This window comes from Anguilla rostrata, chromosome 12 (assembly GCF_018555375.3).
Source record: "Anguilla rostrata isolate EN2019 chromosome 12, ASM1855537v3, whole genome shotgun sequence".
Taxonomy (NCBI): Eukaryota; Metazoa; Chordata; class Actinopteri; order Anguilliformes; family Anguillidae; genus Anguilla; species Anguilla rostrata.
This window is the reverse complement of record NC_057944.1, coordinates 20,648,956-20,676,269: the sequence shown is the minus strand read 5'-3', so window position 1 is coordinate 20,676,269 and position 27,314 is coordinate 20,648,956. Positions and strand designations below refer to the sequence as shown.

The window sequence follows — 27,314 nt, the reverse complement described above, 5'->3', positions numbered from 1 at the left end:
GCAGAGAACTACCAGCTCGGAGAACAGAATAATAAGTCACTGCACCTACTTGGGTGTTTGGGAGAAGAAGTGCAAGAGAGGGTGGAGAAGCCAAGGTGCAGTTTAAGAAGTGCGTTTTCAGTCTGTCAGTAAAAGGCCAACATCTCTGCTGTTCTGACCACCGTGGGAAGCCCTACCTCAATCATGACAGCATAACCTCTCCAACAAATGCATTCATTAGCAGCATTAAAATGTTTTCTTCCCCTCCTTTTTGGGTTTTTTTATTATGCTCATCAAAATTAGTAATAAAACACCTCATTGCCTTGTATGATTACAGATCTCATCCTAAACCAATCAAGTGAAAATCTAATTTCCTCATTATTTCCAGTCATTAGATATCACAGAGTCTTTTCCACAATGACACACCAGTTCCCCTGGTCATGGTAGCTACTCTGAATGGTAATGTTCTTGACTCTACCACACAGGTTCTCCAGTTCCCCTTCACGAAAGACATGGTAGTAGCGATGGAACACAGGGTCGGAGGCAGATGATTCGCTATCAGCGGACGTCTCAGAGGCCTTTTGGGCGACACCCTTTAGGTGCCAGGGTACAAGCAAGTCTTGGGAGTTGAACACAGTGCGGTTGGTGTGGACAGAAAGTTTTGGCTGACTCTGCTGAGGGTCATCTTTCCCAGCATGCTCCTGACTGTAGTCCGGGTTGCTTTGTGTCATCTGTTCAGCACCAGGCCCACCCTTCTCTTCCTGCTCTGGGCTCTTTTCTTTGAGGTACTTCGATCTCTGCTTCTTGTACTCCTGCTCCAAGGCCCAGACGTAGATCAGTGCTCTCCCCCCAGGCTTCAGGAGCCTAACGAGTTCATTAACAGCGGCCAGCCTTCTCTCCTGGACAAACAGTCGGAAAACACAACCAATTAGCGCAGTCAATTAGCAGACCACTTCACACTTTAAGCTCAAGGGCAGTCACACCTCATTGCACCCATTAGCTTAAATCCCGCTTAAATGAAAAGGTACAAAGTATCTCTGCCTTATTAAGGACAACGGGGGTCCAATCTGTCATCAAAGGTCATATTTCATGTCGATTTTGATAGCACGTCAGTACTGAACTTTTGAATTTAAATATAGCCACTAAGCCAGGCTAATTCTAAGTCGGCTCCTAAGAGATGGTAAAACTAGCATTCTGGATAACTCTGAAACTGGGCATTCCTGTTCTGTGGTTAAAAGAATGAGACCAGTTGGCTTGGGTGGTGGGGACAGTGGGTGAGGTGGGAAAAACCGAAGTGGCTGTAAGTGTGAAAGTTCCTTTGTGGGTGCAGTTACGGGCGCGTGCGGGGTGGATAAATGAGTGAACCTGTGTGGAGAAGTGATGGATCACAGCGATGGAGATGCACGCGTCGCACACGCCACTGCGCAGGGGAACATCGAGGGCATCCGACACGAACGCCTGCAATCCTCGGTCTGCGCAGATCTGCACCAGGCTGTGGCTGCGATCACAGCCCATCTGCAGGAGACCAAATGAGCTGATCCAGTTTGGGCTGGGGAATCTCATACATCTGTTTCTCTCTCTCTGTCTGTGTCTGTCACACACACACACACACACACACACACAAATACATACATACATACATATACACACCCGCACGCAAGCACACACACACACACATACATACATACACGCACGCGCACATGCACACACATACACACACACACACACACACAAACCTATCACGCACCTGTACAGGAGTACCTAGCTGCACTGTACCCAGCAAATGATTCAGAACTGGCTGCCATCGTTAGTCAGTGTGAATCCTTACTGATCAATATTTGAAATATTTAAATTAAAAACACACCATGCAAACTGGCTGGAAAGTACTCATCTGGGACGAAGTTGCCAAATTAAAATCACCTCCACAGTGCTTAATGTTGACAAAACCTTGAAAATTGATAGCTGTAATAACATTTGCAATTAAGCTCCTGTTTGGGGGAGAAACTTAATTAGACTTTATGAGACACGCACAATCACTGTGGCCTGAAGACCAAAAAGAACAGTCACACTGCTCCCTTATTCCAAACAGGCGCTGAAAGGTCAGCATTTGCATGCAATATAACATCACAAGATATCAGTATTCTAATTACTGAAATAAATGAAGCCCCAGATAGACTGAGTTTGCTCTTTGACCGCAGCACCATAATGAATGGGCTATTTCTCTGTTACATTCTCTTTTTTAATTGCTCATTGTGGACACGATGGCTAATATCTTTAATGACCTCATATTCAGCATTCAGCATTCAGCATACAGCCCTGCCTAAGGTATAAAATACTAACAGCCCAGCAGAGAGGCTTATTCCTACACAGTATGACTGTGCTGAATGAGGAGGGACTACCAATGGGAGCATGAAATTTTATCACGTCTACCCACAACCATTTACCACTCTGTCCAATAAGAAGCAAAAATACCGGCCAGTCGGCAATGTGTTTTATTACTTTTTAGAAATTATTATTAGCAGATGGGCCAAAGATCTATTTTATCTTATGGTTCCGGACGTGTGTGCACATGTGTGTGAGGAGTTGTGCTGCCGCGGGTGGCTGCGCGGTCTTACCGCCCACAGGTCCGGGTTGATCCCCAGGTACTTCCCGTTGCCACATCCCACGTCCGCGAGCACAGCCCCCGCGGGCAGGGAGCGCAGGAAGTCGCGCACGCACGGCCAGGGGGAGTGGCGCGTGCTGCTGAAGTGGGAGGAGATCTCCTCATACACGCGGTGCACGAACCGGGCCTCCAGGCGCGACGCATCCCCGTCGTCCCGCGGCAGAGCCGGGGCGGGGGGCGCCTCCGGGGGGCGCCGGCTGTCGCAGGCGGACGGGTACGCTGCGCGCGAGAACACACGCGTCAGCGTGTGATGAAAATGAAGCAAGGAGCAGCACTTCCACACAAACACCATAGACTGCGACACCACCAGAGCCGGCAGAACGTCGTCCGCCACAGAGGCAGCTGGGAGGACTCACCGCAGTCGCACGCCGTCCGTCGCACTCGGCGGAAGGTGAAGGACGTCCTGGTGCCCCGTTTGCTCAGGGTCAGGTCGCCAGGGTCAGAGGTCACAGGCCCAGAGCTCACTGTGTCGCCAGCGGTGACCACATCAAACTTCCTGGGAGTTATCCTAGCAAGCCATTCAGACCCCGCTTAAACCCAGCCCTGGCTCATTAAGGAACAAATCCCTGCCAACTGTCACTTAACTGCCCTCTTTTGTATTTTACTGGTAACAGGTTTGTCAAAATGTTCAAGTCTATATCCAGCCAAGACTTCATTGCCATTAGGAACCTGTACAGCAGATTAATCTAGAGACAGCAATATTCTACAAGTGACTAAGGATTCACACGTCCACAGGATTTCACCGGTCTGAAGAGGGCGGTGGCGTCTCCCACTCACCCGTGCGTCCACAGGTAACGGCTCTCCCCCTTCATTACGAGGAGGCTCCGCTCAGGCAACACCACGGCAACCGAGCGCCCGTCTGGGTGCCTGAAGTCCATCACTGTCTGTCAAAAAACACAGGAAGTGAGACAGAGAGCAAAAGATACTAACACAAACACAGAGAGAAACACGGATATACAGACATAAACACAGAGATATACAGACAGAAACAAAAAGCACAGAGATATACAGACCTAAATACAGAAGGACACAGGTACTATACACATGATATTGAGGACACACATACTGACACAGACAAAGAGAGAGAGGTGCAAAAATTAAAAGACAGAGATAAAGAAAAATACAGGGACAGATGTAGTTCACCTTTCACCCTTCGACGACACCACAAACAGAGTGCCATAGTTACAGTCATCACTAATACCCTAAGGAACACCTCCCAACACCGCGACCAGAATTACCGCTCACCTCTCACCCTTCGCCCAACAGCGCTAAAGAGTCTGCCGCCCATTGAAATATTGTTCACCTTTTACACCTCGTACTACAGGGAAGCGTGTGCCACGCGCATCAATTACCATTCACCTCTCACACCTCCCCCTACATCACTGGGAGTCTGCCAGGCGCTGAGTTAAAGCCCTGCTGCAGCATGGAGGAGCTGCTCTCCGTTAGGAGCTGCTCTGCTCACTCCGTATATGTTTCAGACACGCAGATTCTCACGAGCGCCCTTCTGTGAAGCTTTCCCCATTCAGGGCCACAGGGCCCCAGGCTTCAGCGGGCTAATAAAATAGGGGGGTGGGGGGGGAGTTAAGGCTGGTTGGCCTCGTCTGAACCCCCAAACGAAGGGGGGCTCAGGCGGTCCCCACAGCGTCCCGGCGTGGGTCATGTTGGGGGGGGGGTGTGGAAGTCATTTACCTAGAAGCGCGGTCAAAGGCATACGTGCGTGCCACCATACGAGCCCTTTTCTCTGGGAGACTGAATGGGCCACGGACAGCGCTTAGCGCCCTGAATAGGCTGGGTTTCCAGGTGTCAGTCGAGAGCCGGGGGAACGGCTCTTTCTCCGCCTCCCTGCGAGCACACTTCCTGTGGCTCTGCTGCATCACACTGCCTGAGAAACGACAATGGAGCAGACAGACACTCGCTCACCAGAGACCACTGCTTACAATGGGGGGGAAAGGGAATATCCAATTAATTTTGCCTTTCTAAATGCCTCTCAAAAAACCAGCGTGCAACCCTTGGTAATAGATGCTTGTGCTTTGCGGCTGTGCTTCTGTTTCCAGTGAATGAAGGGAAAATATGCAGCCAAGATCTATCCATCGCAGACCTTTCTTCCGTGCAGGAAAATTACTAAATGAACAGTGAAGCGAAAACATGACTTATGCTGAATGCAAATGCCTTGTGTCGCTGCACCATTCCTCCTGGCTGTGGACTGTGCCTCAGCTCCATTGTCAATCCATAGTGCCGCAATGCATTCTGGGAAGTTTCCTAAAAGAACTGTGATTTATTGAATGCTGCCCTCAGTCACTCCTGTGTGTGTAATCGCATTATTAAGGGGATACTTTCCCCGAAGGCAATGCTGGTCCACACACACACACACACACACACAATATAATCTCAAAAGGGCAGTTTTGAGTTGACATTCGTCGAAATGGAAGACTGAGGCCCAATCTCCATCTCCTTCTTATACATTCAGCGGGGAGCAGCCAATCAATAAAGCCGCTCTTCCGTAGCCAAATCAATCCAACTCTAGACAGCTCTGCTTCGCAGCAGCCCTCTCTAATCCATCTTCTCACTCTGGCCTTTCTCTCCTCTCCCAGGTAACAAAGTCAATAAAGATCACAAAGCCAGCGAGGCGGCAACTGGTCACCCAGCCCATCTCCACACAGAAACAGTCATATACAAACACACACACACACATCAACACAAATATATAAACAGTAAACACACGCAACAGAATATGCATACTCTGTACACAGTGCTCAAACATGCACAATTACACATGCACAAACACGGAAAATACACTGTCCAAACACAATTATGGTCACACTCTTATACCAACACATTCATAAACAGAAATAAATCCAAAAAACTGCATACACAAATGCACGCATACAGACTCAGATGCATGAATGTGCGCACACTCTGGGAGACACACACACGCACACGCGCGTGTACACGCTGGCTTTCAGCCCTTTGTTACAGAGTACCACTGGATGATCCTCATACGCCCCCAGCTAAATGTGTTTGAGAGTTCCAATCCATCACCCTGAAGAAGCATCACTCCGCAATAACACACAAGCCAAAAAAAAACATCTGCCTCCCATCAGTTTCCATTTTTATCCACTTTCATTTGAGGAAACGACTTCCCTTTCTGTTGATGGCTCATCATCGTTCAGTCAAGACGATCAAATGATTGTGTTGCGAGTTAATTTTCTTTTCGCAACTCTGCCGCAATAAATGGCTTCGCCTATACATCCGGAACGTTCCTCCAAGGCTGTCAAAATGGATCCTGCAAGCGAGCGTGACGGAGCGCATCACATTCCGGCTCGCGCGCGCGGTGATCGACAACGTTATCGCTAACGAGCGAACGGAGAAATGCAACTCGACAAACAAAGCAATGAGAAAATTGTTCGCGAAGACGTTAGCATAACTCTCCGATCGTGTTTCTAGGGTAATTTTCATAATGGGAAAACACTGGAGAAAAACGGAATGAGCTGAGCGGAAATGGAGACAGCGAAGGAGATGCTGACTCTCAGCTGCGAGCTCCCTTAAGGAGAAAACCCTCCTGCTCTTCCCAAATCTGTCTTATTTGAGATTATGAACAGCCAGCAGCTGCGGATGGGAAATCTCTCTGTAAGTATCCATGCATGGAGGAACCAAAGGAGGGATAAAGGCCTCATCAGAAGTCTCCCTGCAGCCATTCGCTGATAAGCTGCCATTTCGCTAAACTGCGAAGGCAAACAGTGTTCTCTCACATGGGAAAACACACGGCCTCGCTTCTTCTTTTTCTTTTCTGGAGAAAAATCCTCTTTTCTTGGCCCACAACTGTAGGCTGCCCAGGTCCCTCCTTGAGAATCATTTTCTACTTTTCTGTTTTGATGACACAAGCACTTTGAGATGCTGAAATCTAAACCCCAATCATAGACATGGGGTGAAGAACAGAAGAGCCTTTTCTTTCACATATCTTCCAAACACTGGTAAAATAAGCCCAGAGTAAGGGGAATGGAATTTTCTACACTGTTTTTCTGGAGGGGGATGCTTTCTGCTCCTCTCTACTCCTCTTGTGTGACCTGCAGAGAGATCCATCTCCATTCTCCTACATGGAGGACTACTCCAGCTCCGTGTGATGAGTCCCTGGGTCGATCCGAGGTCAGAGGGCCTCTCTAACACACGCGCCGCGGTGCGGGTTCTGGAGGGCGGTGTGGCTCGTCTCACGCAGACCCCCCCCCCCCCCCTCGGCCCTGCGGGACCCGGGCCTGTTCGCCCAAGCAGCGGACTGAAGCGGACTCCGCCGACACCCTTCAGCTGTCTCTCCCCGAGCCGCGCTGGGAGTCACAGTCCGCGCGTCCGCTCGGCGAGACGTGACGGCTTCCTGGCCCAAACACCAGGCTCCACCCCGGGACGAAAATGCTCGCGCGGCCGGCGGTGTGATGTGGAGACCTGCCGCGGCAGCTTACACCTTTGCCACAGCCAGGCTCATATCAGGCAAGGCGGAAAGCACAAGATCTAACTAAACTCATTCGTAATGTGCCACAGAACAAGCGCTGGTTCCCAAGAAGTATAACAGGCCACAGGTAACCCCTTTGATGAGTCACATGACCATGTAGAACTGCATGCAGCAAATTAGTCTTTGGGAAACGAGCTGGTGAATGGCTGCACACAATATACTGACTTATCTCTATGATAGCTCATTTATACCAGGGAAATCTGGAACCTGTAAGGATTTTCTTTTAGCCCACAGTACTCTCCGTCATGCAGCAGGTCCCTGTACTTCTTCTCAAGTCTGTAGTAACACAATCTCCCCACCGTGGTGCATTAATCACTGCAGTACAATGAATCACCCAACAGCCATAAGCAAAGCTTTCAAGCATGCAGATTGACTACGTAGCAAATGCGTGTCGACACTTTATTTCTGTTCTACGCAATTATGAGGAGAGTGCTCCAAATGAAAATGAAGGGGAAAAATACAGTGTGCTTGCTTTGGGCCAAAAATGTTTAGCTATGCCGAGGTGTGTGGCACAGTCCATAGTGCGCTAATTCTGAAACCATGTACAAACCCCACGGGCAGCTGGGGGGGGGGATTAATGGGGGGCTTGGGGTCGAACCCCAGCCCTGGTAGTTCTGCACTCTCTCTATTTACAACCCTCCTGCCTGAACAAAATAAAAATACAAAAGGAGGGGAGACCATCTGCTCTTGGTGATACAGCGTCAACGAACACATCAATAGACACCAAATTATCTTTATAGAGCAATTATTCAAACATATTGCTCTCCTTCACATACTTATTTGAAAGGCTACATACAGAGTACTAATGTAGTATCTTAAATGAGCAGTTTCATCACGGCGCACACTGATGTCATTCCCACAGCACTATGGGAACTTTCAGCACTGTACCTTTGCACCGAGGCTTAAGGAAAGGATCGTGTCCTCAAAGGCAGAGTGAGTGTCAACGTGCGGCGGAATTCCTGCCAGAAACACAAGTGTTTATTTAATTAAAAAAACTGGTAACATTCAGCAAGAATGAGTGCAGAGGAGTACTACTGCCCCCTCCTGGTCAGAGAGGGAACATAGTGTTTCACCTTGTCCAGGCTCATACTGGTTGATGGTGAGTTGATCCGGTGTGACATCAATGTGACTCTCCCTCAGACATCGCTCCAGTACACTGTTGCAAAATTGAGGAATTCCTAAATAAAGAGTATGAATCCATCTTAAATCGACATAGCCATCAAAAATGAAAGAAGCCTTCACTTTAATTGTGTGTGATTATTCTAATCATGTCATTGCAGTGCTATGCCAGTCTCACAATCCTGAAGGACAAATCACATTTGCTTTTCTCGCTGGCATTTGATCCAAGAAAACAAAAACTATGTTACTGAAAAAGAGTAAATATTCTCACGTACCACCAGGTAACGGTCTGTCCTTATCCACGTTGTTGTTGTCATAACGAAACTCATACCCATAATGCTTCACTCGCCTGTGCTTCAGTGCTTTCTGTCCTGAAAGACACAAGATGAGAATAAAAAAAATCATTATTTCTGAAAAATAATTTTCACCCTTATTCTTCTCATCCGATGCAGAAGGCCCAGTTGTAACAGTAGGTGTGTCCCCTTTCTGAAATGACTTTGACAGAGCACACCCTAATAAATGGTAAATGGACTGCATTTATATAGCGCTTTTATCCAAAGCGCTTTACAATTGATGCCTCTCAATCATCCAGTCACCCATTCACACACACACACTCACACACCAATGGTGAAAGGCTGCCATGCAAGGTACCAATCAGCTCGTTGGGAGCAATTAGGGGTTAGGTGTCTTGCTCAGGGACACTTCGACACGCCCCAGGGCGGGGGATCGAACAGGCCACCCTCCGACTGCCAGACAGCCGCTCTTACCTCCTGAGCTATGTCGCCCTTGCACGTCCTTCAAAGCACATGTAGCCTGCCCTTACTCCTTTCCACTCTTAAACTCACCAGAATACCCGCACAGCCTTTGAAAAATGACAATTCATCGCAGCTGGGATAGACTATTTCATTTTCATGGACAATGACATGGAGCCACCATGCAGTCAGAAACCTGCCCTCCTTGGGTGGAGTTGGGCCGTTAAAGCTTGCCTGCAGGATGCCCAGCCAGGCTCAGCATTGGTGTGGGTAAGGACGAGCCCCTTAGCTGGACACGCCGCGGGCTAGAGAGGCTGGGATCACACGTTTGCAAACAAGCTGAAGCACACTGCTACGGGCCTCCGGACGTCCAACAACACAAACTTACGTTTGGCACAGTTTGTGAGCCTTGTGAGTTTTGTCACCATTATGGAACACTATGCACTGCATAGTGTTTTTGGTCATATTTCAGACTCTGTATTTGTACCTTCAAGGAAGGAGACTCCGGTACTCAAGGGCAATTGGACGTGCTAGTTTAAACTGAAGATACCTCAAATTACTATTTAAGTGCAAAGTGAATTGAACTTAAATCACCTGTTTCAGGTGAACACTGAATTGTAAATGTGAGACAGAGATAAGGTGATCATTTTGTGCTGCATGGTAAAAAAAAAATAAAAAAAAACATGAGTAAGCACACAACGAAGTCACAAGGTACAGTGTGAATGTATACTGCTGCAGGGTGGGGAACCAAATGGGAGGCACAGCAGGTGCACAGACGCAGAAAGCCTGGTGTGCTGCTGGTGATGCCGGGGAGGCGGGGCTGGGGAGGCGGGGCTGAGTCAGCCGCTCACCAGTCAGCGTGTCTCCCTGGGGCGCCCAGTCGATGGCCTCCAGCAGACCTGCCTCCTCCTCGGCCGATATGAAATCCTCCAGCACCTTCAGGCCGGGGGGGAGCTCCGTACAGACCCCTGACTCACCGCCCACTATGAAGCAAAGGAAAGCAGGGCATGAAGTAACCTTTATGAATGCACCGTGGAAGACTTCACAGCATACCTACACCTCTATAGGTTAAATAAATTCCTGCTTTCTGAGTTTACGCACTAATACAGAGCAGCAGGATATCAGATGCTGTAGACAGAGTGCCATCTGGTGGTCAAAGACAGGACAACATGGTAGATAGAAGACAAAATGCTATGTAATATAAACTTTACATTTTATGGTTCATTATTATGCATCATCATCTCAAAGAACATGTTCCATTTAACAACATATTTTCCATTATTCAAGACTTCTGAAGAACTCCCAGTTAAGACACAGAAACAATTAGGCCAAGGTCACCATTATAATACCTCAGAGCTGAGGAGCATGCGAGAGTGGTGAACAAACAGTTTAAAAACCCGGGTTACCTTTCTCCACAAAGCTGAAATACAAGGCGACAGTCTGTCCCTGGCACTGCAGCTGCCTGCCATTGAGGGAGGCGTGGCATCGCCGAGCCTCTTCCACAGACCCGTACGTCACGAAGGCGTAGGGTTTGTTGGGCGGCATGAGCAGCGACTCCACGCAGCCGCTCTCCTGCAGGACTGCCTGCAGCTGCTCGCGGCTCACGTCATTGCCGAGCCCGCCGTTCGCCACCACCAAGCTCTGCGGCACAGACACACCGAGACGCATGCGTTCAGCCTCCACCTCTCCCGAGCTTCCATGGGAACAGCTCAGCCTGTTTCATTTTGCAGTCTGGCACACAGCCTCTGAGGGCAACCGCTGCACCAGGTCTTATCATTTAATCAATAATGCTTGTCATTACGTTTGGTCTGCATTCTAAGTCAATTAACACCGTTTTTAAGAATATGACAAAATGTGTCGCAGAGGATGTGCAAGCCAACTAAGTGTTGAATAATGGACTCACTTTTTTATCTTCCCTATATCCAATAAAACATAAAAATATAACAATGCATAAATCTAGACTTGGCATTCCTTATTTAAAACAGACAATGGAGGTGCATTACTGGAGTAACACTGCAATGGTCACAGCAAAAGAAAAAAAGACTGCTGAGTTGGTGGCTTCATTTGAATTTGGAAGCACCACTTTCATTCAGTTCTTTGTTCATTTTTGTGGCTTCTATTTTTGATGTGGATGCTCTCGTGCGGTCATGCTATTTCCATATTACATCACATGCAATGTTTTATTACTTTATTATTGGAAAGTGAAGTACAAAATAAGCATCACAGGATACATTTTAGATTTTGTAAGCTATTTTCGACCACACTTGGACTTTGCGTCTTTGAGGCAATTAAATAGTTTATGCCACCAAACAAAAAAGATGGAAAGATGAAGAAACACAAGTCCAAGTTACTTTAAAAAATGTTAGAAAACAAATGTGAAACATCTTCCTGAAAATTTAGCTAAACTTGCTATCATTTTGATATGAATAATTTGGTACACAGAAAGATTTGTAGGCATTGTGTTTTTACACATTTGCAGCAGTACAACACACTTTGTGTGTAGAAATAATTATTTTATTACATTAAAAATATTTTAGATTTGATTTTACTTCATATCAAAAATATATTTTATATTAGTATATGGAATAATAAAATAATCTTTCCATTGATACATTTTTAAACAGTAAACTTATCTTTTCATATGACTTGAACCCTAAGTAAAAATGCGATTGTGTAGTCTAAATTACTGTGTACTGTGTGATTGCGTAGTCTAAATTATAATTTAGTCATATCTCCATTTAAGACTGTACACTGTATGGGCTTGCTGATTACGTTACACGATAAATAATAAATAACAAGGACGACCAAAAAAGTACAGCTGACAGCTGTTCATAGTTAAAACCCCTAACAAAATTATCCTGTATAGACCACAGACACAGACGCATGTCTATCTCAGACTGCAGATCATGTAGCCTAACCTTCGGCATAATAAAAATCCAAATGCTGCTTTTATCGAGTCGTCAGATTTGAAAATACAGACTCTATTATGCTTATCTGGACCATGTAAAATCTAATAAAACAATGACACTTTCCACGCGACAAACCTGTACAAAATACTATTAGTAGCCAATAAACACGCATAAATTATCTTAAAATACATTGATTTCTACTTTAAAAGCAATCTGTATTTATTTACAGACCACTATTCATCATGTCTGTAACACAGAAACAAAACACTTAGTCTAAGTGTAAATTAAACATGACTAAAAACAGTAGGCTATAGCCTACATCATTTTCTACAGTACTTTCAAGCAAATTTAATTTTGTTAGTAATCCATTTCATATTTCCGCATACATATCCTAGTCATTCATGTATTCACTAGATCTAAATTCAACGACAAATGCAGAATAGAATCCAGCAGTCTACAAAAGTACAAAGTTATGTTTCAGCGTTGATTTGCTAGTTTGCCAGCGAAATAGTTAGCTTGCTAGCTGTCCTATCCTACCACGCGTACGTCAACCTCGCTGGCCGTCCATACGACAAGGTAAGATCCGTTTTACCTGAGTTGGCAGTGATGCTGTATTAATGCCCTCGTGTTTTAGCAACGTGTGGCTTGCTTTTAATTGCTTCCGCAGAAGCTTTTTCTCATCTTTGCTCTTTTTGACAAGTTTCACGTTTCCATTCAAGCTACTTTCCATGGTGCAACTTCCAACCCTGTATGGAATGACACATGAACCAAATGATAACGGTTCCTCTTAAGGTTGTAAAAACGTTTGGTATTATCGCCACTACGATTAAAATAGTTCTTAAATTATTAAATAACAGTGTTTCAAATAAAATAATATTTAACATAACTAAAAACAAATGTGGATTTACATATACACATTTTTACATATAAAAGTTTTTTTTATTGTAGTTGTTGTTGCTGCTATTGTTATAACGTAGTTTTATTTCTTCTTTTTTGTACAATTATTTTTATTAGTATTCCGTGTACACACAGCATTCAAACATGTACATCCTGTACCCTCCCCTACCGCACCACACAAGACTCCTTCAGACGCTCACAGACAACAGATCACCTCACAAACACCCACAGCCTAACACGGCCCCACCGATACATTTTTAAAAATACTTTAAATGATAAATAATAATGTAATTTTATTTCATTCGGCAGTTTCAGTCTTTAAATATGCACTTTCCAAATGAAGGACAATGAATTAGGTCACAGCCCGCCTCAGTGGATATCGTATACTTCCGAAGTCCCTTGGCACTTTTGACACCTGTTCCATGGCCCCTCTGGTCTTTCTCTGGGAACTATTATATCCTGCTATTCACATTCTGGATGTTTGCCCAGGAAAAATTCCACCCTCTCAGACTCATACAACCGGGAGAGACCTATGTTTGCTCTCTCTCACCTTGGGTGAGGAATCCCTCCACTCTGTGATGGAATTATTTTTAACCACACAGCCATGGTTCTGTTAACAAATAGAACTGCTGCCAATGTTCATCAGTAGAGAAATAGAAGTACAATTAGAACGGATTCGATATCAAAGTTGTAATGCAGCGTGTCAGAATTAGCTACGATTTAATGACTGTGTGCCTTGGACTGAATATTCAAGATACATCCACAGAATAAACTGAACTTGGTGGATTTATGGTAAAGGAATGAAACAGTCCTGATGTCTCACAGTAGTGCTTAGCTGGTTTCCCTTTACCTGGATTTGCTTTGTCATCAATATCAAGAAGCCCCAGTGACCCTTGCAGTCTGTTCTGCAACGTTACATGTCATCACAGCTGCACTCTGGGTCCCAGTTAAAATGGATAGTCATGCTGCTCCATTTCAGACAGTGAGAAGCAAGGCTGCAGCCTTAGCATTAGCACTTTGGAGGGAAATCAGTCAACAGCATGAACCCGGACAGCGGCATGCCTTAAGCCCCGTATTACTGGAGTCTATCAAAGCATGCAGAGTTTAAATTCCCTGCTGCTGTGTTCCCTCTACCCAGTCCTATGGGGAGATCTGAGGGCTTTCCTGTGTTGTTGCGTGTCTGGCTATTGGGCCCTGATCAAGTGAAGGCAACTGCTGTGTTTGATAAGAACGGTCGCATCTGTCAGAAGGCCTCATGTGTACACAGTGGCTCACTGTTGGTGGGGAATCCCTTTTCCTGGAAACAGGAATCAGCAATGATGACATGATCATGCACTCCAGGCCTGTGAGGCTGCACAGAAAATAACTCCCCCACTTTATTGTTCATGGAATCCCGTCACCAGTTATTCAGATGGTTGTGAGTGAACTTGTGACAAGCAACATTTAAAACAGTTATAAAATATATTACAATTGGTATATGTATATGCCGTGAGCTCTGCACTCCAAAGGATTAGATTTGTAATCAAATAATTTACAGGTGGTTAAAGTGCATGTTCTCAGTTTTTTTTAAGGGTATTTTTCTACTCTACACATAGTTTCCCCGTATAGAAATTACAGCACTTTTTATACATAGCCCCCCATTTCAGAGTACCATAATGTTTGGGACATATTTATGTGACATAAATGAAAGCAGTCATGTTTAGTAATTTGTCACTTTGCATGCAATGACTGCTTTAAGTCTGTATGCTCTGCCTCTACTACAGCCATCTTCAGCTCCTGCTTGTTCTGGGGCCAGTTGCCTTGAGTTTTCTCTTCAGCATGTGAAACCACATGTTCAGTTAGATTCACATTGGGTGAATGACTCCACCAGTCAAACATTTTCCAGTTTTTAGCTTAAAAAAACCCCTTTGATGCTCTAGCAGTATGTTTGGGGTCATTAACGTGCTGTAGGATGAAGCGCCATCCAATGAGTTTTGCGGTATTTGGTTGAACTTGGGCAGATAAGATGCTTTTGTACACTTCAGAATTCATTCTGCTGCTGCTATCAGCAGTTGCATCATCAATGAAGACAGGTGAGCAGTACCTGTGGTAGTCAAAACCATAACACCCCACCACCATATAACCTGGCAATTTTATATGTGTGGCTGACTAGTGGTTTGTATCTTCCACTGTAGCCTCTGTAGTTCATGAAGTCTTCTGTAGACAGTAGTCACTGGTGCATCCACACCTGACTCCTAAAGTGTGTTTCTGATCTGTGTGTCAGACAGGTGTTTGGGGGGGTTTTCTTCATTATAGAGAGAATTCTTCGGTCATCAATTGTACAGGTTTTCCTTGGCCTACTAGGCCCTTTGCAATTACTACTACTCTTTCTTCATCATGATCTTCCGAACAGTTGATCTTGGTAAGCCTAAGGTTTGGCTTATGTCTCTGACAGTTTTTTTTTTATTTCTTACAAGGCTTATTTGGCACAACTCTGGTCCTCATGTTTACAAACATCAATAACTCCAAAGGCAATCAAAAGCCTAGAATTAAGACTAAATCTCTCTTATACCTGCACTAAGGAAGCAAATGAATACACCTGACTCCTCCAAAACACCTGTTAAATAATTTGTCCCAAACATTATGGTGCCCTAAAATCAGGGAAATATGTACAAAAACTGCTGTAATTTCTACAGAACAAAATGTATAAAAATACCATTTAACAAAAGCTGCGAATGTGCACTTTAACCACATGTGAATTGTTTGAATTCAAATCTAAAATTATGAGGTACAGAGACATATCAAGAAAAAATGTCTTTGTTCCGAACATTATGGACCTCACTATGTATGTGTGTGTGTGTGTGTGTGTGTGTTTGCTTGTATGTGTGTGTTGATTCACTGCAATCAGTCAATACCTGATAATTTTCTAGATTTTAATTTTAATACCCACAATTCCCTACTTGTACATGACCACTGTACATGTACGTTTCCCGTGCAGTCAAGATTTCCCCAGGCCATAGGAGCTAGATAAGGAACTAAAAACCGCAGAATGACAGTGGTCCATGAGAAGATTATTTGGCATAGTGATAACTGTCCTGTATGCCCTACTCTCATAGAATTTACTGTAAACGCTGATCCTTTAAAGCATGTTATGTAAGCATTTGAGCCTATAGTACAGAGTGCATGTCACCTTAATCCTGTCAAATCTATTTTGGGTCAATGTAGCAACAAAAGTGTGAACAGCTGTAAGACGTGGCGATAAGTCCAAAGGACATTACAAGTGCAGCAAAGGAATTTGTCTGGACAGAGGGGATTCTCTGATACATTCTATTACTTGCATTGGTACTTGCATTATCGGCATGTTGGAGACAGTTTTAGGACATGCTGTTTGGAATTTACATTGAATTTATTGAAGTCATTTTCCTACCTGCTTTCGTAAAAGTTATTCTTCTCAAGGCTGCAAGAGACTGTGAGATGCAAAACATGGTCTTAACTGAAGAACTAAGGTTATAAACTGAATTGAAAGCCATGCAACGTAAGGGAAGATGTATCTGATTCTGTCTTCAGTACAATTTATCTCTGTGAGTGTGACAAGTGAGATGGGACCGTATATAGGCTACTGGAGGATCAAATCCAGCAGAGGAAACAAGGTTTTATTTTTGAGCACAGTGCCTCATAGGATTCAATAAGCAAAATATTTAGTATTTTTAGCTCTAATATGTAAAAACACCATCTGCTGAGTAAATAATTGCAAGGCAACTTTTGTGAGATGAAAGTGGGTTAACAAGAGGAGCCTAACGGTCGACAACACAGCTGAGGATTTGTCCTTGAGTGTTTAAAATGTGCTGGTTTACCCATGGGACTTGTTTTGGCTCGTATGTGAGTGTGTGTGTGTGTGTGTGTGTGCGTGTGCGTGCGTACGTGCATGCATGCATGCTTGTGTGGGTGTGTGTGTGTGTGTGGAGGGTGGAGGGACGGGGGTTGGCTCAGGCTGTCATAACACCTTGTTTGTATGTGTGTTGACCCTGTGTGGCAACAGCCACTAACCCCAGATGAATAGAGACACTCAGAGTCTGCAGTGCATTTTATCTTTGAACTCCACTAGCCTCAGACTTCATCTGGCTTGAGTGTCATTGTTGAGGACTTTAAACCGCAGTGCATTCCTTCTCATGGCAGTTTCCATCCTGTTCGAGTGTCTTGATACTGATATATTGTGTGCCTAAAAACAGCCCTCTGGAGGTTGCCGTGGCTGCAGTGGAATGGAGATTCACTGCAACACCTTCAGAAATTCTGGAACAGTCTAGCGCAGTGCAAATGGACAGAGACTGCCGTTGAGGAACTGACAGAGAGCTTGTTTCAGAAGCGACAGGCCTCGCCCCTTCAACATTTCTTGCCGTGACGATTATATAAAGTCTCACTGAAATTGAATTTCATCCGATATTCAGCCCTCGTAAATCAAAGTATTACTTGCTTGTGGGAGAGTACAAATGGAAGTGGAGCACTTGTGGTTTATTTTTGTATTTGCGTATCGGTCTCAGAGCTGATTTTTTGCCCACCAAAAGGCACTTCCCTAAACTTGGAAAAGTACAAGGAAAAGCAAATAGTGGAATTGAAACTCTTGGGCCATGTCCTTGCAGACATTAAATAGAGGTATGCCTTAGAACAGGTTATGCAGCTTTCAGACTGGGGATTGCTGTTGAATTTGTGTCCCCACTGTTGGCTACTGTGCAAATCACTGTTATACAAGGCTAACCACATTTATCAAGCCGTTTAAGCAAGGGGCTGTCAGATTGTCCAGATACCAGGCTTCCAAATGAATAAAATACAGAAACAGTCTCAAAAACAGAAATATTTAACTGTGCATGGTCAAATAAGCTAACAGCTTTTCAACATAAACATACAGGACTGTATGCTTAAAAAATAAATTAATGTTTTTTAAACAGTAGACTTCTCAAGGCTAATTAGGTGAAAAAAAACAGAAGTACAAAAATTGATCAACTCAACAGAAGTTCAAATGCCATATTCGGATGCCTCTCTGTCCTGCCAATGAGAAACAGCCGCACCCTGTTAAATGCCCAACTGGTCCTCTGGTGTTCAAACTTGGTTTAAATACTTGTTGTGTGACATCAGCACATCATGTGGTGGCAGGCCGCAAGCTGGTCCCAGCCCCTCTGCCTACTTTAGGGCCATGCGGGCTCGGATCTGCCCAGATGGACTAGGGATAGAGGGAGAGTGCCACCAGGAACTGCCCACTGCTGAGGGTCTCTACTTTGCCAACCGCACCGCCCCGTGCCCCCTGCACACCCAACCCCGACTCCAACCAGGTGAGCGGATCACTAGGGAGAGCAGCCTATCTCACTTCTTGCACAACCCACCTTCAACTGCCTTTCTCATCAGCACATTGGTTTACTTTTTGAACAGCCACAGGTACACACTTTTATAAAATACTAATAATGATAATAATAATAATAATAAGAAGAAGAATAGTATGCTGTCTTTTTGTAATTAAATAAAATATTCATATTAAAGGTGTTAATTTAAGTGTATATGTGATACATTACTATGTTCAGAGAACAGGACTGCACTTTTTCAATTGATCTGCATAATATTGTAAAGCTAAGATACATTTGTTTCCAGGATTCCAAACAAAGTTTCCATAGTTTTTTCAGGTAACCAAACAATAATATAAAAATGAGAGTGGAAAAGGATGTTAATGCATACGTTTAATTTATGCAAAAACACAAATGAAAATCATTTCTGTAAAGTTTACATATCATAATGACTATATTTGCGAACAGATAATCTGAGTGTGACAGTGCCAATGCCATTATTCAGGCTGTAGAAAAGTGATATCTTGGCAGATTCAACCCACAAGTGGTTGTAAAGACGTTGAATGATGTGTCCCTTCAGACAGGCTGGGACAGGTGTGGGCTTTCAGGGTCCAGTGGAAAATCCCCAAATAATTTGTGGGATTTGTGGATTGCAGGGCTTATTTTTAGAGACGTGCCCTCTATCCGCCAAATTGGCAACAAAGGGTAGGGTCGTCTATCAACCCTTGTCATAACAGAAGGACCAGTTATGTTCTTCACATCTCCTCGCATTGACATATCAAATTTTTTAGAAGGGTTTGTTAAAAGAGCTATAGCATTTGTTTGAAGTTTGTCATCACACATCTTTATGCTTGATTTACAGTCAAGTGCCATTTGTGTAAGTGAATAGTATAATGTTTTTATTTGCATTGCAGCCATGTCCTGGATGCTACTAATAATGCTTTCTATTTTATATATTTCCATATAAATCATCTTAAATATTGGAAGCTTCTAGAAATATTGAAATAAAAGACTGAGACTTATTTGAACCTTAATATTCAAAGCCTTAACCATGATAACCAGCCCAGATAGCTGCTGTGTTCATTTTAATCCCTTACAGGCAATACATCTTGATTCTTTTTCTTGCTCATACCCTCAGACTGTTCCATTAGGACAGAGGGAGCTCTCTGCCTTTGCCTTGAGTGACGCCGGTGCTCGGAGTCCAGCCTCACTGCAGACCCACCCCATCGCCCCGCCTCTCCTCTGCCCGCCCCCGCTCTACCTGGCACGATGGATCGCTCTGTGCAGGAGCTCTTCCTCAACTTCATGATCGTCTTAATCACCGTGCTGCTCATGTGGCTTCTGGTCAAGTCCTACCAGGACGCATGAGGTCCAGGATGTGTTGGGTGGGAGGAGCATATTTTTGGCTAGGATCCCCACCCAAAAGCCATGAGAGGAAGCCTTGTGGGGTGTCAGGGCTTTGACACGGTGGCACAGTGTCGAGATCCAGCACGCAATTGCTCATACACTGTCTCATCCTGAGCCTCTAAATGTTTAATTGCTTTTTAGATTAGTGTAAAAAAAAGAAAACTCAGAATTTCTAATTGAATTTTGATTATGTTCATTTTAGAAAGTCAAACTTCATCAAGTTTAAAATTATTCATATTGTGTTTTTATTCTTACTTTATAGTGCAGTAAATTTATAAACTAAATGTATAAACTATACATGAAACAGAAATAAACATGTTATTCTGAATCCAAACATTCTGTTTACAGTTTTTAAAATAAAAGTTGTCATCTTTAATTGTATGATGTGTGTGTGTTTTTTGTCATTCCATGGAAAGGGAATCTGTCCAAAAAAGACAAAACCAGATTTAATTGTAAAAGTACAGTTGTCTTTATAACAGTTCCCTTCATGACCAGCAGAGAGGGTTAAGAGATTATATACATTTTGAAAATCTCCTCAGTGCCTAAAAAGAACATTAATCTGTAAAGTAAACTATCTTCTGCAATTTGCTTTTGCATACTGAATTATGTATTAATTGGTATTGATGATGTTCATTTTTCATAAGAAAAACATTTCTCATGACAAAGAGAAATTATTTAACCTGTAGTGGTCAAATTGACCTTTAGTTGAAATCTAGAAAATACTTAAAATTTTCAGTATAACTCTACTGGCCTTAATTAGTGTAACAACATTAATGAAAATGTCTTCTGTTTGAAACCCCTGTTGGATGACGAACTTTGACCTAAAATGAACAGAAGAGTTAAAGAATGTAATGAAATAATCAATCTTGATCTAAGTGGTTGTCTACTATATAGACATATCATATTACAGTCTTCAATGTTTCTGTATTATATAACCGAATTGCTCTTGAAACATTACAAGGCAAAATGCTATACCTAATTCTTCCAATAAGATTATGGCTCTGTGAATATATTCAATTTGAACCCAATCTGGTTCAATTTTATAAATGTGTACCTTTTGCAGTAGTTAGGTAGCTGTATGGGGCTGCTGTGGGTTAACTATTGCTTTTAGTATTCATAATCCCCTACAGTATACTGCTGCATGTGCAAGTTTTTTAGAAACCTCAGGTTTCAGGTAGCCTACACCTCACTATCTTGTTTCACTATGTAATGTGGGTGGGGTGGGAAGGAAGGAGCAAAACAGATATCATCTAATGATTCTAGAACATTCATCGACTGTGATGACATTCTAAACACAGTCAAAACAACTCACTGCATAAACAGATGAATCAATTTCATCTGACATTACATTCCAGGCCAGAACACTTACATTATTAGTAAATGTGTAGCAGCCATGTGCAATTCATTCCAGGGTTTATGATCTGATATATGTAATACATTTCACTTTATCACTATTCAGAATTTTTTCACTTGCTATCCTGCCAGGCTTCTTTTGGATCTGCTCCCGTGTGTTATTTTCCTACGTTACCCAGCACTACTCTCACTACCCCCCTTTGTGAGAAGGGGTGTGGTGTACACGGCCAGCTAGATTGACACTGACAATAGCTGGTGCACTCCCCTCCTGTCTGTGACACCCACACACCCACTGAAGTGTATGATATATACGCTCTATGGTGACATGCAAACCAAGAGAAAAAGTTATAGGTTAAGCGAGAGGGAGGCTGGCCCAATCCCCTGCCACATTATTACATTCTGGAATATTTAGACCATGAGTGTGGCAAAAATCATTATGTCCTCTTGATAAGTGACTGAGTTCCCTCAGTAGGAGATTTTCAGAAAGTTAATTAGTGGGTAATCAAGGCAAAGCTCCTGGCTTGTTATCCCTAAGAGACTGAAACGAGTATTTGATACTTATAGTTGGTACTATAGTGAGATGAGGACCCTCTCATAATACATAAACACTCTCACGCCTGCTGTGGCAATATCACTGCATGGTGTCATATTGTCCACAGAACAGAGTTTAGCTGCAAAAAAGTGAAATTCTGCACAAAACAGGATAATAGGACCTGGGGGTGTATTTATGATCATGTGCAAAAATGTGGCTCTCCCAAATTTACAATTCATATACAATATTAAACAAATAGATATGTGAATTTATGTCATTTATTGCAGTGGTGATAAAAACAAGTGTGATCATATGAATGATACATGATATTGTGCCTGTAGAAATCCACGTATAGACATGTACAGTATATGAAGGATGAAATTTAAATGCTTCTTTTTCCATAAAGCGTAAGTCATTGGAGTGTCATTAATGTATACATGTGTCCACATTGTCAAGCAGTAAAGTATAGTATGGGGAGACTTCGGCAGAGTGACATAGAGAAGAGAGCCCATACGACGCCCATATGAGGCTGCAAAAGGCATTAAATACAATAGGCACTGAGAACTACTGCCACGGGCTGTGCAACATTACATACATTAATATACAGCGCTAAAGCATACTGCATACTCCACCAGAGTAATCAGATGTATCCTTATATCAGTGCATACGTGCTCAGAGACAAAGAGTAAATCTTGAGTGATACATCTATAAACAGTACAAACACAGATCAAACCAACTTAAATGAATCCAATACACTGTAAATAAACCAACATTTTAAAACGATGTCTATTGAAATTATACCTATGAGTGTTGTATGGGGTCTGTTGTGATAGTAATGGAAACAGGTGAGAGCGAAGGCTTCAAGCCTGCGCTGGTACATGTTCCACTGTGGGAGGAGCCATGAGATGATTGGCAAGGGAGGCGACCATGGCAACAGGCCAAACTCACAGTCTCTGCAGCATTGAGAGAGCTAGGATTGCTTTGTAAGTTCATATGTCTCTGCTGAGCTTCAATACCTCAGAGAATTTATGAAAACTAATATCCTTTCCATATATTCATTTGGAAAAGCATTTTTCTTTTCTGAAATTCTGCACTTTTCTTCTTTTTTCCTCAAAAAGTCTATGAACAGGAACAGGTTTCAAAGCCTGATATGTAAGACAGCAAAATAAAATAAAGTTCAAGTAAAAACATGTGGCATTTAAATTTTTTGGAAGTTTGCTTCAGCATAGCTTAGCTCGCATTCAGTAGTAGGTTGAAGTATGGAGTCAAGACTAAGGAGTCAAAACGGGATTATCTGGTTAGTTAGTAAGACACATTACATTGGCATTCATAGCATTGATGTGGAGGGATACGATACAGCTTTGGTCCTGTTAATCTCACTGGTCAGCCTTCCATGGGTCCCTGTCGCGGTTGAAGCGCATCACCTGGCAGTGGAATTCCGTCAGTGCCCGGGGCATGGGTGACACCTCCTCCCACTCCGAGCGGCTGCTGTGATACACCTGCACTTCGTCTGTGATTTCATCCGGAGAGTAGTCCCCGCCCAGGATGTAGATCTTGTCGGAGATGCCAATGGCCCCCGCGTTGAAGCCGGCACACTCGAAGGACCCCTCTCCCTTCCACACGCAGGTCTCCGGGCAGAAGCTGTAAACCTTGTACGTGGAAAGGTCGCAGAGGTACAGGACGTCGTTGACGGGCACAGCTTTGACGAGCGTGGCGTGGAAGAACTGCCCGAACTCCGCCACCAGCTGGCACCACTGGTCAGTCACGGCGTTGTACTGGAAGAAGCAGTCCAGGGAGGGGTTGAAGACGTCGGAGATCTCCACCTCTGACCCCAGCGTGTAGATCACGCCGTTGCAGGCGCTGGCCTCGGGGTAGTAGATGCCCCTGGGGAGGGGGCTGACAGACCTCCAGTCCCTGGACAGGGGGTCATAGTACTCCACGTCCAGCAGGCTGCGGATGCTCCGGGGGCCCCTGGTCTTGCCCCCGATGACGTAGATGCGGCGGAGGGCTGTGACCGAGGTGTGCATGGTGCGGGGCTTCTTCATCGTCGGCACTTGCGTCAGGCTGTTCTGCGCGGGGCAGTAGCACCAGGCCTCGTCCGTGGCGTCATGGAAGGGCTCGGCGATGTGCAGCCGCACCGCCCGGCAGCAGTTTCCCCTGCAACCGCCCGTGAGGAACAGGCTCTCCCCGAACCCGGCCAGGCTGGAGCCCGGGGGGTCTGTGATCAGGGCCTGCGGGAGCTCCTTCCAGCGGTCCGTCTCGATGTTGTAGCAGAAGGTGTGGCGGATCTCGCCGTTCTCTTCCGTCTTGTGCACGTAGATGTAACAGTCGGTGGTGGAGGGCCTGGCGTCCAGGAAGAAGCCGCTGAACTCCCGCAGGTTGGCAATGGCGCCCCTGACCGTCTTGGCGCAGTCCCCGTCGTCGGACAGCGGGCCCTCGGACTGGCTCACCTCCTCCAGGATGGCCATTGGCAGCTGGTGCAGCCGAACCAGCAGGAGGAGGTCGGGCAGCAGCCGCCGCCGGCCCTCCGGCTCATGATCGGCCCACCGGAGGAGCGCCCTCAACACGGACTCCTCGTCCGGGACGTTGAGCTCGTCAGCCCCCAGGCACTTTTCCAGAACGCTGACAGTCATCTCCAGGAAGTCCGAAGTCTTGGAGAGGCTGTGGAAGTTCTGGACGATGAAGTCCATGGCGTGCTGGTGGAGGCGCGTGGAGCCGTAACCTTCGGCGATGGCCAGCAGCTGCAGGCAGTTGGACAGGTCCAGAGTCTCGATGAGGAAGTCACTGCAGGCTTTTGAGAGGATGGAGACCTGCAGGAAGGAGGAAAGTTGGAAGAACATGTCCACGTTGTCCTCCGTGATCTCCGTTTCACCCGAGTAAGCAAAGTCCAGAAAGGCCCGGATGGCTTTAGGAGACAGGTGGCTCATGGTGACACTCCCATCATCACGTTCTCTCATGTTGACCTCGAACATGGCCCTGCAAAGAGGGAAGTACACATGCACAACAAATCTCAGCTAGTTGCATGCATAAAGCTCTATACATACGTGCAGCTTTATATGCAAATAAGATACAGTGTCTCAAGCTGAATGTTACGCTTGTATAATATTAAGGTTATAACACAAACTGCAGCAAAAAACACTTAGTCACTTAACCCTCTGTATGCAACTCATCTCAATACAATAGCCACAGTATTGATATAGTACACATAGAACAAAGAACATGGTACAACAGTGAGATTGCATACTGCACCAGCTGAATGTTATCCAGCATTCACATACAGATCACAGTGAATCTATGTCTCGTGTCCTGACCCTGAGCACTCTGCACTCATTGAGCTCTTACCTGAAGAAGTCGCTGCAGGCTGCTAGCACACAGCGGTGGCACTGGATGGTCTCGCCTCTCACCAGGATGCTGAAGTCAAAGAGGAGGCTCCTCTCCCTGAAACCTCGCAGCACGCTGAGAATCTGCTGGCCGTGCACCTCCGAAACCAGCACCATGGACCTCCGCTCCAGGGCTCCATTACACGCCGCCCCGTTAAACGCACCCTCGCGCTGCCTGTCCATCACTCCCTGACCTACAGCACACAGACATGTCAGCTGGCAAAGCCATGTTTGCCAATGGCATCTTAGCGACACAGACAAACCCCTGAGAGGGTGAGGTGAGGTGGGGGTTGAGTCACCAAATGTACTTCTTGATTAACCCAACTCAAACCTTTCTTACTGCTCTCAGACTTGGGTCAAGCTGGGTCATTGTAACAGACTAAAGTACCTGTGTATAACGTATTAGTCAGTGGTAAACCAGATTAACGTGGTCAACAGTGACAGTCGAGAACTGGAGAGTGTTAACTGGGTTTGTCTGTACATAGATACAATGCATCAGACTCTCCCTAAAATCCAAACATTGCTGCAGGATTTCAAGCAGTAACTGATTTAGAACAGCATCTGTTCTGTATGCTTAGCTAAGGGTCCTTTTAAGCATTCGCATTAAGCATTAAACTTCATTCGCAAAAACATGTATAATACCTATTAACTTTTTTTGTCATTGTCATGCAAAAACCTTGTATCTAAATTTTTGAGTTTGAGGCAGAAAGAGCAAACCAGCATCATGAGCTATGTATTTTAAATGTTTCGTTGCTCTGTGGCTAATTATGTTTATTTCAAAACACCATGTAAGTAAAACATGAAATACAATGCATTAATTAAACAGTTTTCGCATTTCACGAAAAGTCTCCTTTTTTATGGCAGTCATGATTTGTAGCACCTCTTATTGATCTGTACTCTGTGGCCCCACAGTCAGGACACACTCATTGTTAGCCTTGGTTCAACCCCAGTGAGAACAGCAGAGTCACTCACACCTTATGCGGCTCCTGACTCATCTTTTTGCACTGCAGCCAGGTCCAACTGACTTGGCTCGACTCTAATCTTCTGGCTAGGCTATGACCTGTACATGTGTCTGGAATTTTTGCAAATCGACACAGATACAGTATGTTTGTGTTACTTTAAGACTGCATGATAAAATATCGCTAATAATAATAATAATAACGATGATGATGATGATGCGTTAAGAATCAAGTCATGTGAAAATAGTCCAGAGATTTTCTTTTCAAAATCCTTATCTAGAATTGCCTTTTTATAAAATGCCCTAATGCATCCTAATAAAGTGTCATTACATGAAAAAGCTAAATTAAAATCACGCTGGTTCCGAGCACAACGTATACCACTCTGTACAAACTATGTACTGACCACCTGATTTTAATGCAAGACTGGTGTCAGTCGAAGCAGACACTTGGGAAAGAAAACGGGAATTGCATATAGCCCACGTGTTACTGGTATGGTGCTTTGCACAGCAACCATTCCATCGTTTCAGGAGGGAAACATTATTAAATATTAAATCCAAAATGTCTTTTTTTAAATAAATACATGCACCTTCTTTATGTATACATCGAACTTGTAGACCAATTGCAATTTTACGTAATTTACCTCGAATAGTCCAGCAAATTGTAGTCCCAACGTTATGCTGCCTTAAAGAGACAGAATGAAATATTGTCAGATCACAATATGGAATATATAGGGAAAAGCAGATGCAACCGGAACACTGGTATGCTTTAACAATTATGAGTGTGCAGATTGTTCGTGGAAGCTGAAAATCTTGTTGCAAATGTAAAGTCATTTCGATAGTGGCAATAGGTTGCAACGGATCAAGCGTGACTTCGAAACGCGACTCAGTTATTATTTCTGAAAATAAATAATTATCGTTGTATCTCCATGTTTATCTAATACAGCTTTCGTGACTTGATTTCATTGCTAAAAAAAAAAATAAATAAAAGGAAATACGGTGCCTTAAAATAATTAAATTAGCTGACTGCTGTAAAGCCAAATATTAAATTCAAGCGAGACAAACACAATTATAGGAATTGTTCAAGATATCAATTTCCCGTGTTAGAATAATTAGACGCCTTGAACACTACGGCACTTACTTACAGTTTCAGCACCCCGGACAGCAGTCACTCCGCCTTGAAGAATATACCGGAAGAGCTGGAGAGTCGCAGTCAATGGGCATGACAAAACCGCGACACGAGGATGTGATGTCAAGCTTCATTTGCACGGGCTTCCTGGCAGAGACCGAATGAAGTCTGAAGTGCTTACCTCATTGGTTTTCTAAAAGCCTGTATTCCGAACGGCATCTATCAGCTTTACCAACAACAAAAAAAAAAAAGAATGCTCACGTTCTCTGTTTTGAGTGTCTCCGTGGATTCAGTACCATCTCACTGTTTTATTAGCAAATATTTAAATATTTCTAGCCCTTACTGGAATGACTCATGTTTATTGAATATTAGTGGATGTAGATCTTAAAGCTATTGTTACCATATACTGTGCTCATGTTTTCAATATCAC

At 44.3% G+C, this 27,314-nt stretch overlaps 3 protein-coding genes across 4 annotated transcripts; 1 reads left to right on the top strand and 2 right to left on the bottom strand.

The window, feature by feature from the left end:
• Nucleotides 1–231: 231 nt before the first annotated feature.
• Nucleotides 232–12,688, bottom strand: alkbh8 (alkB homolog 8, tRNA methyltransferase). Its single transcript, XM_064303530.1, has 11 exons — nt 12,515–12,688; nt 10,420–10,654; nt 9,865–9,996; nt 8,537–8,632; nt 8,216–8,320; nt 8,031–8,101; nt 3,419–3,525; nt 2,998–3,149; nt 2,595–2,860; nt 1,345–1,494; nt 232–878 (listed from the first exon to the last, which is right to left on the bottom strand). The coding sequence occupies exons 1-11, from the start codon at nt 12,650–12,652 to the stop codon at nt 378–380; spliced, it is 1,953 nt and encodes a 650-aa protein (XP_064159600.1). The 5' UTR covers nt 12,653–12,688; the 3' UTR covers nt 232–377.
• A 5,259-nt stretch (nt 12,689–17,947) lies between these two features.
• LOC135236926 (sarcolipin) lies at nt 17,948–19,911 on the top strand. The gene is made up of 2 exons (XM_064303531.1): nt 17,948–18,122; nt 19,267–19,911. Exon 2 carries the CDS (start codon nt 19,398–19,400, stop codon nt 19,494–19,496), a length of 99 nt encoding a protein of 32 aa, XP_064159601.1. The 5' UTR covers nt 17,948–18,122; nt 19,267–19,397; the 3' UTR covers nt 19,497–19,911.
• A 1,773-nt stretch (nt 19,912–21,684) lies between these two features.
• kbtbd3 (kelch repeat and BTB (POZ) domain containing 3) lies at nt 21,685–26,958 on the bottom strand. Of its 2 annotated transcripts, XM_064302869.1 has the most exons (4): nt 26,901–26,958; nt 26,400–26,440; nt 24,763–24,994; nt 21,685–24,396 (listed from the first exon to the last, which is right to left on the bottom strand). In XM_064302869.1, the coding sequence occupies exons 3-4, from the start codon at nt 24,981–24,983 to the stop codon at nt 22,797–22,799; spliced, it is 1,821 nt and encodes a 606-aa protein (XP_064158939.1). In that variant the 5' UTR covers nt 24,984–24,994; nt 26,400–26,440; nt 26,901–26,958; the 3' UTR covers nt 21,685–22,796. The 2 variants fall into 2 exon arrangements, with proteins under 2 accessions (XP_064158939.1, XP_064158938.1); XM_064302868.1 differs by lacking the exon at nt 26,901–26,958 and having other exon boundaries at nt 26,400–26,890.
• Between the last annotated feature and the right edge of the window lie 356 nt (nt 26,959–27,314).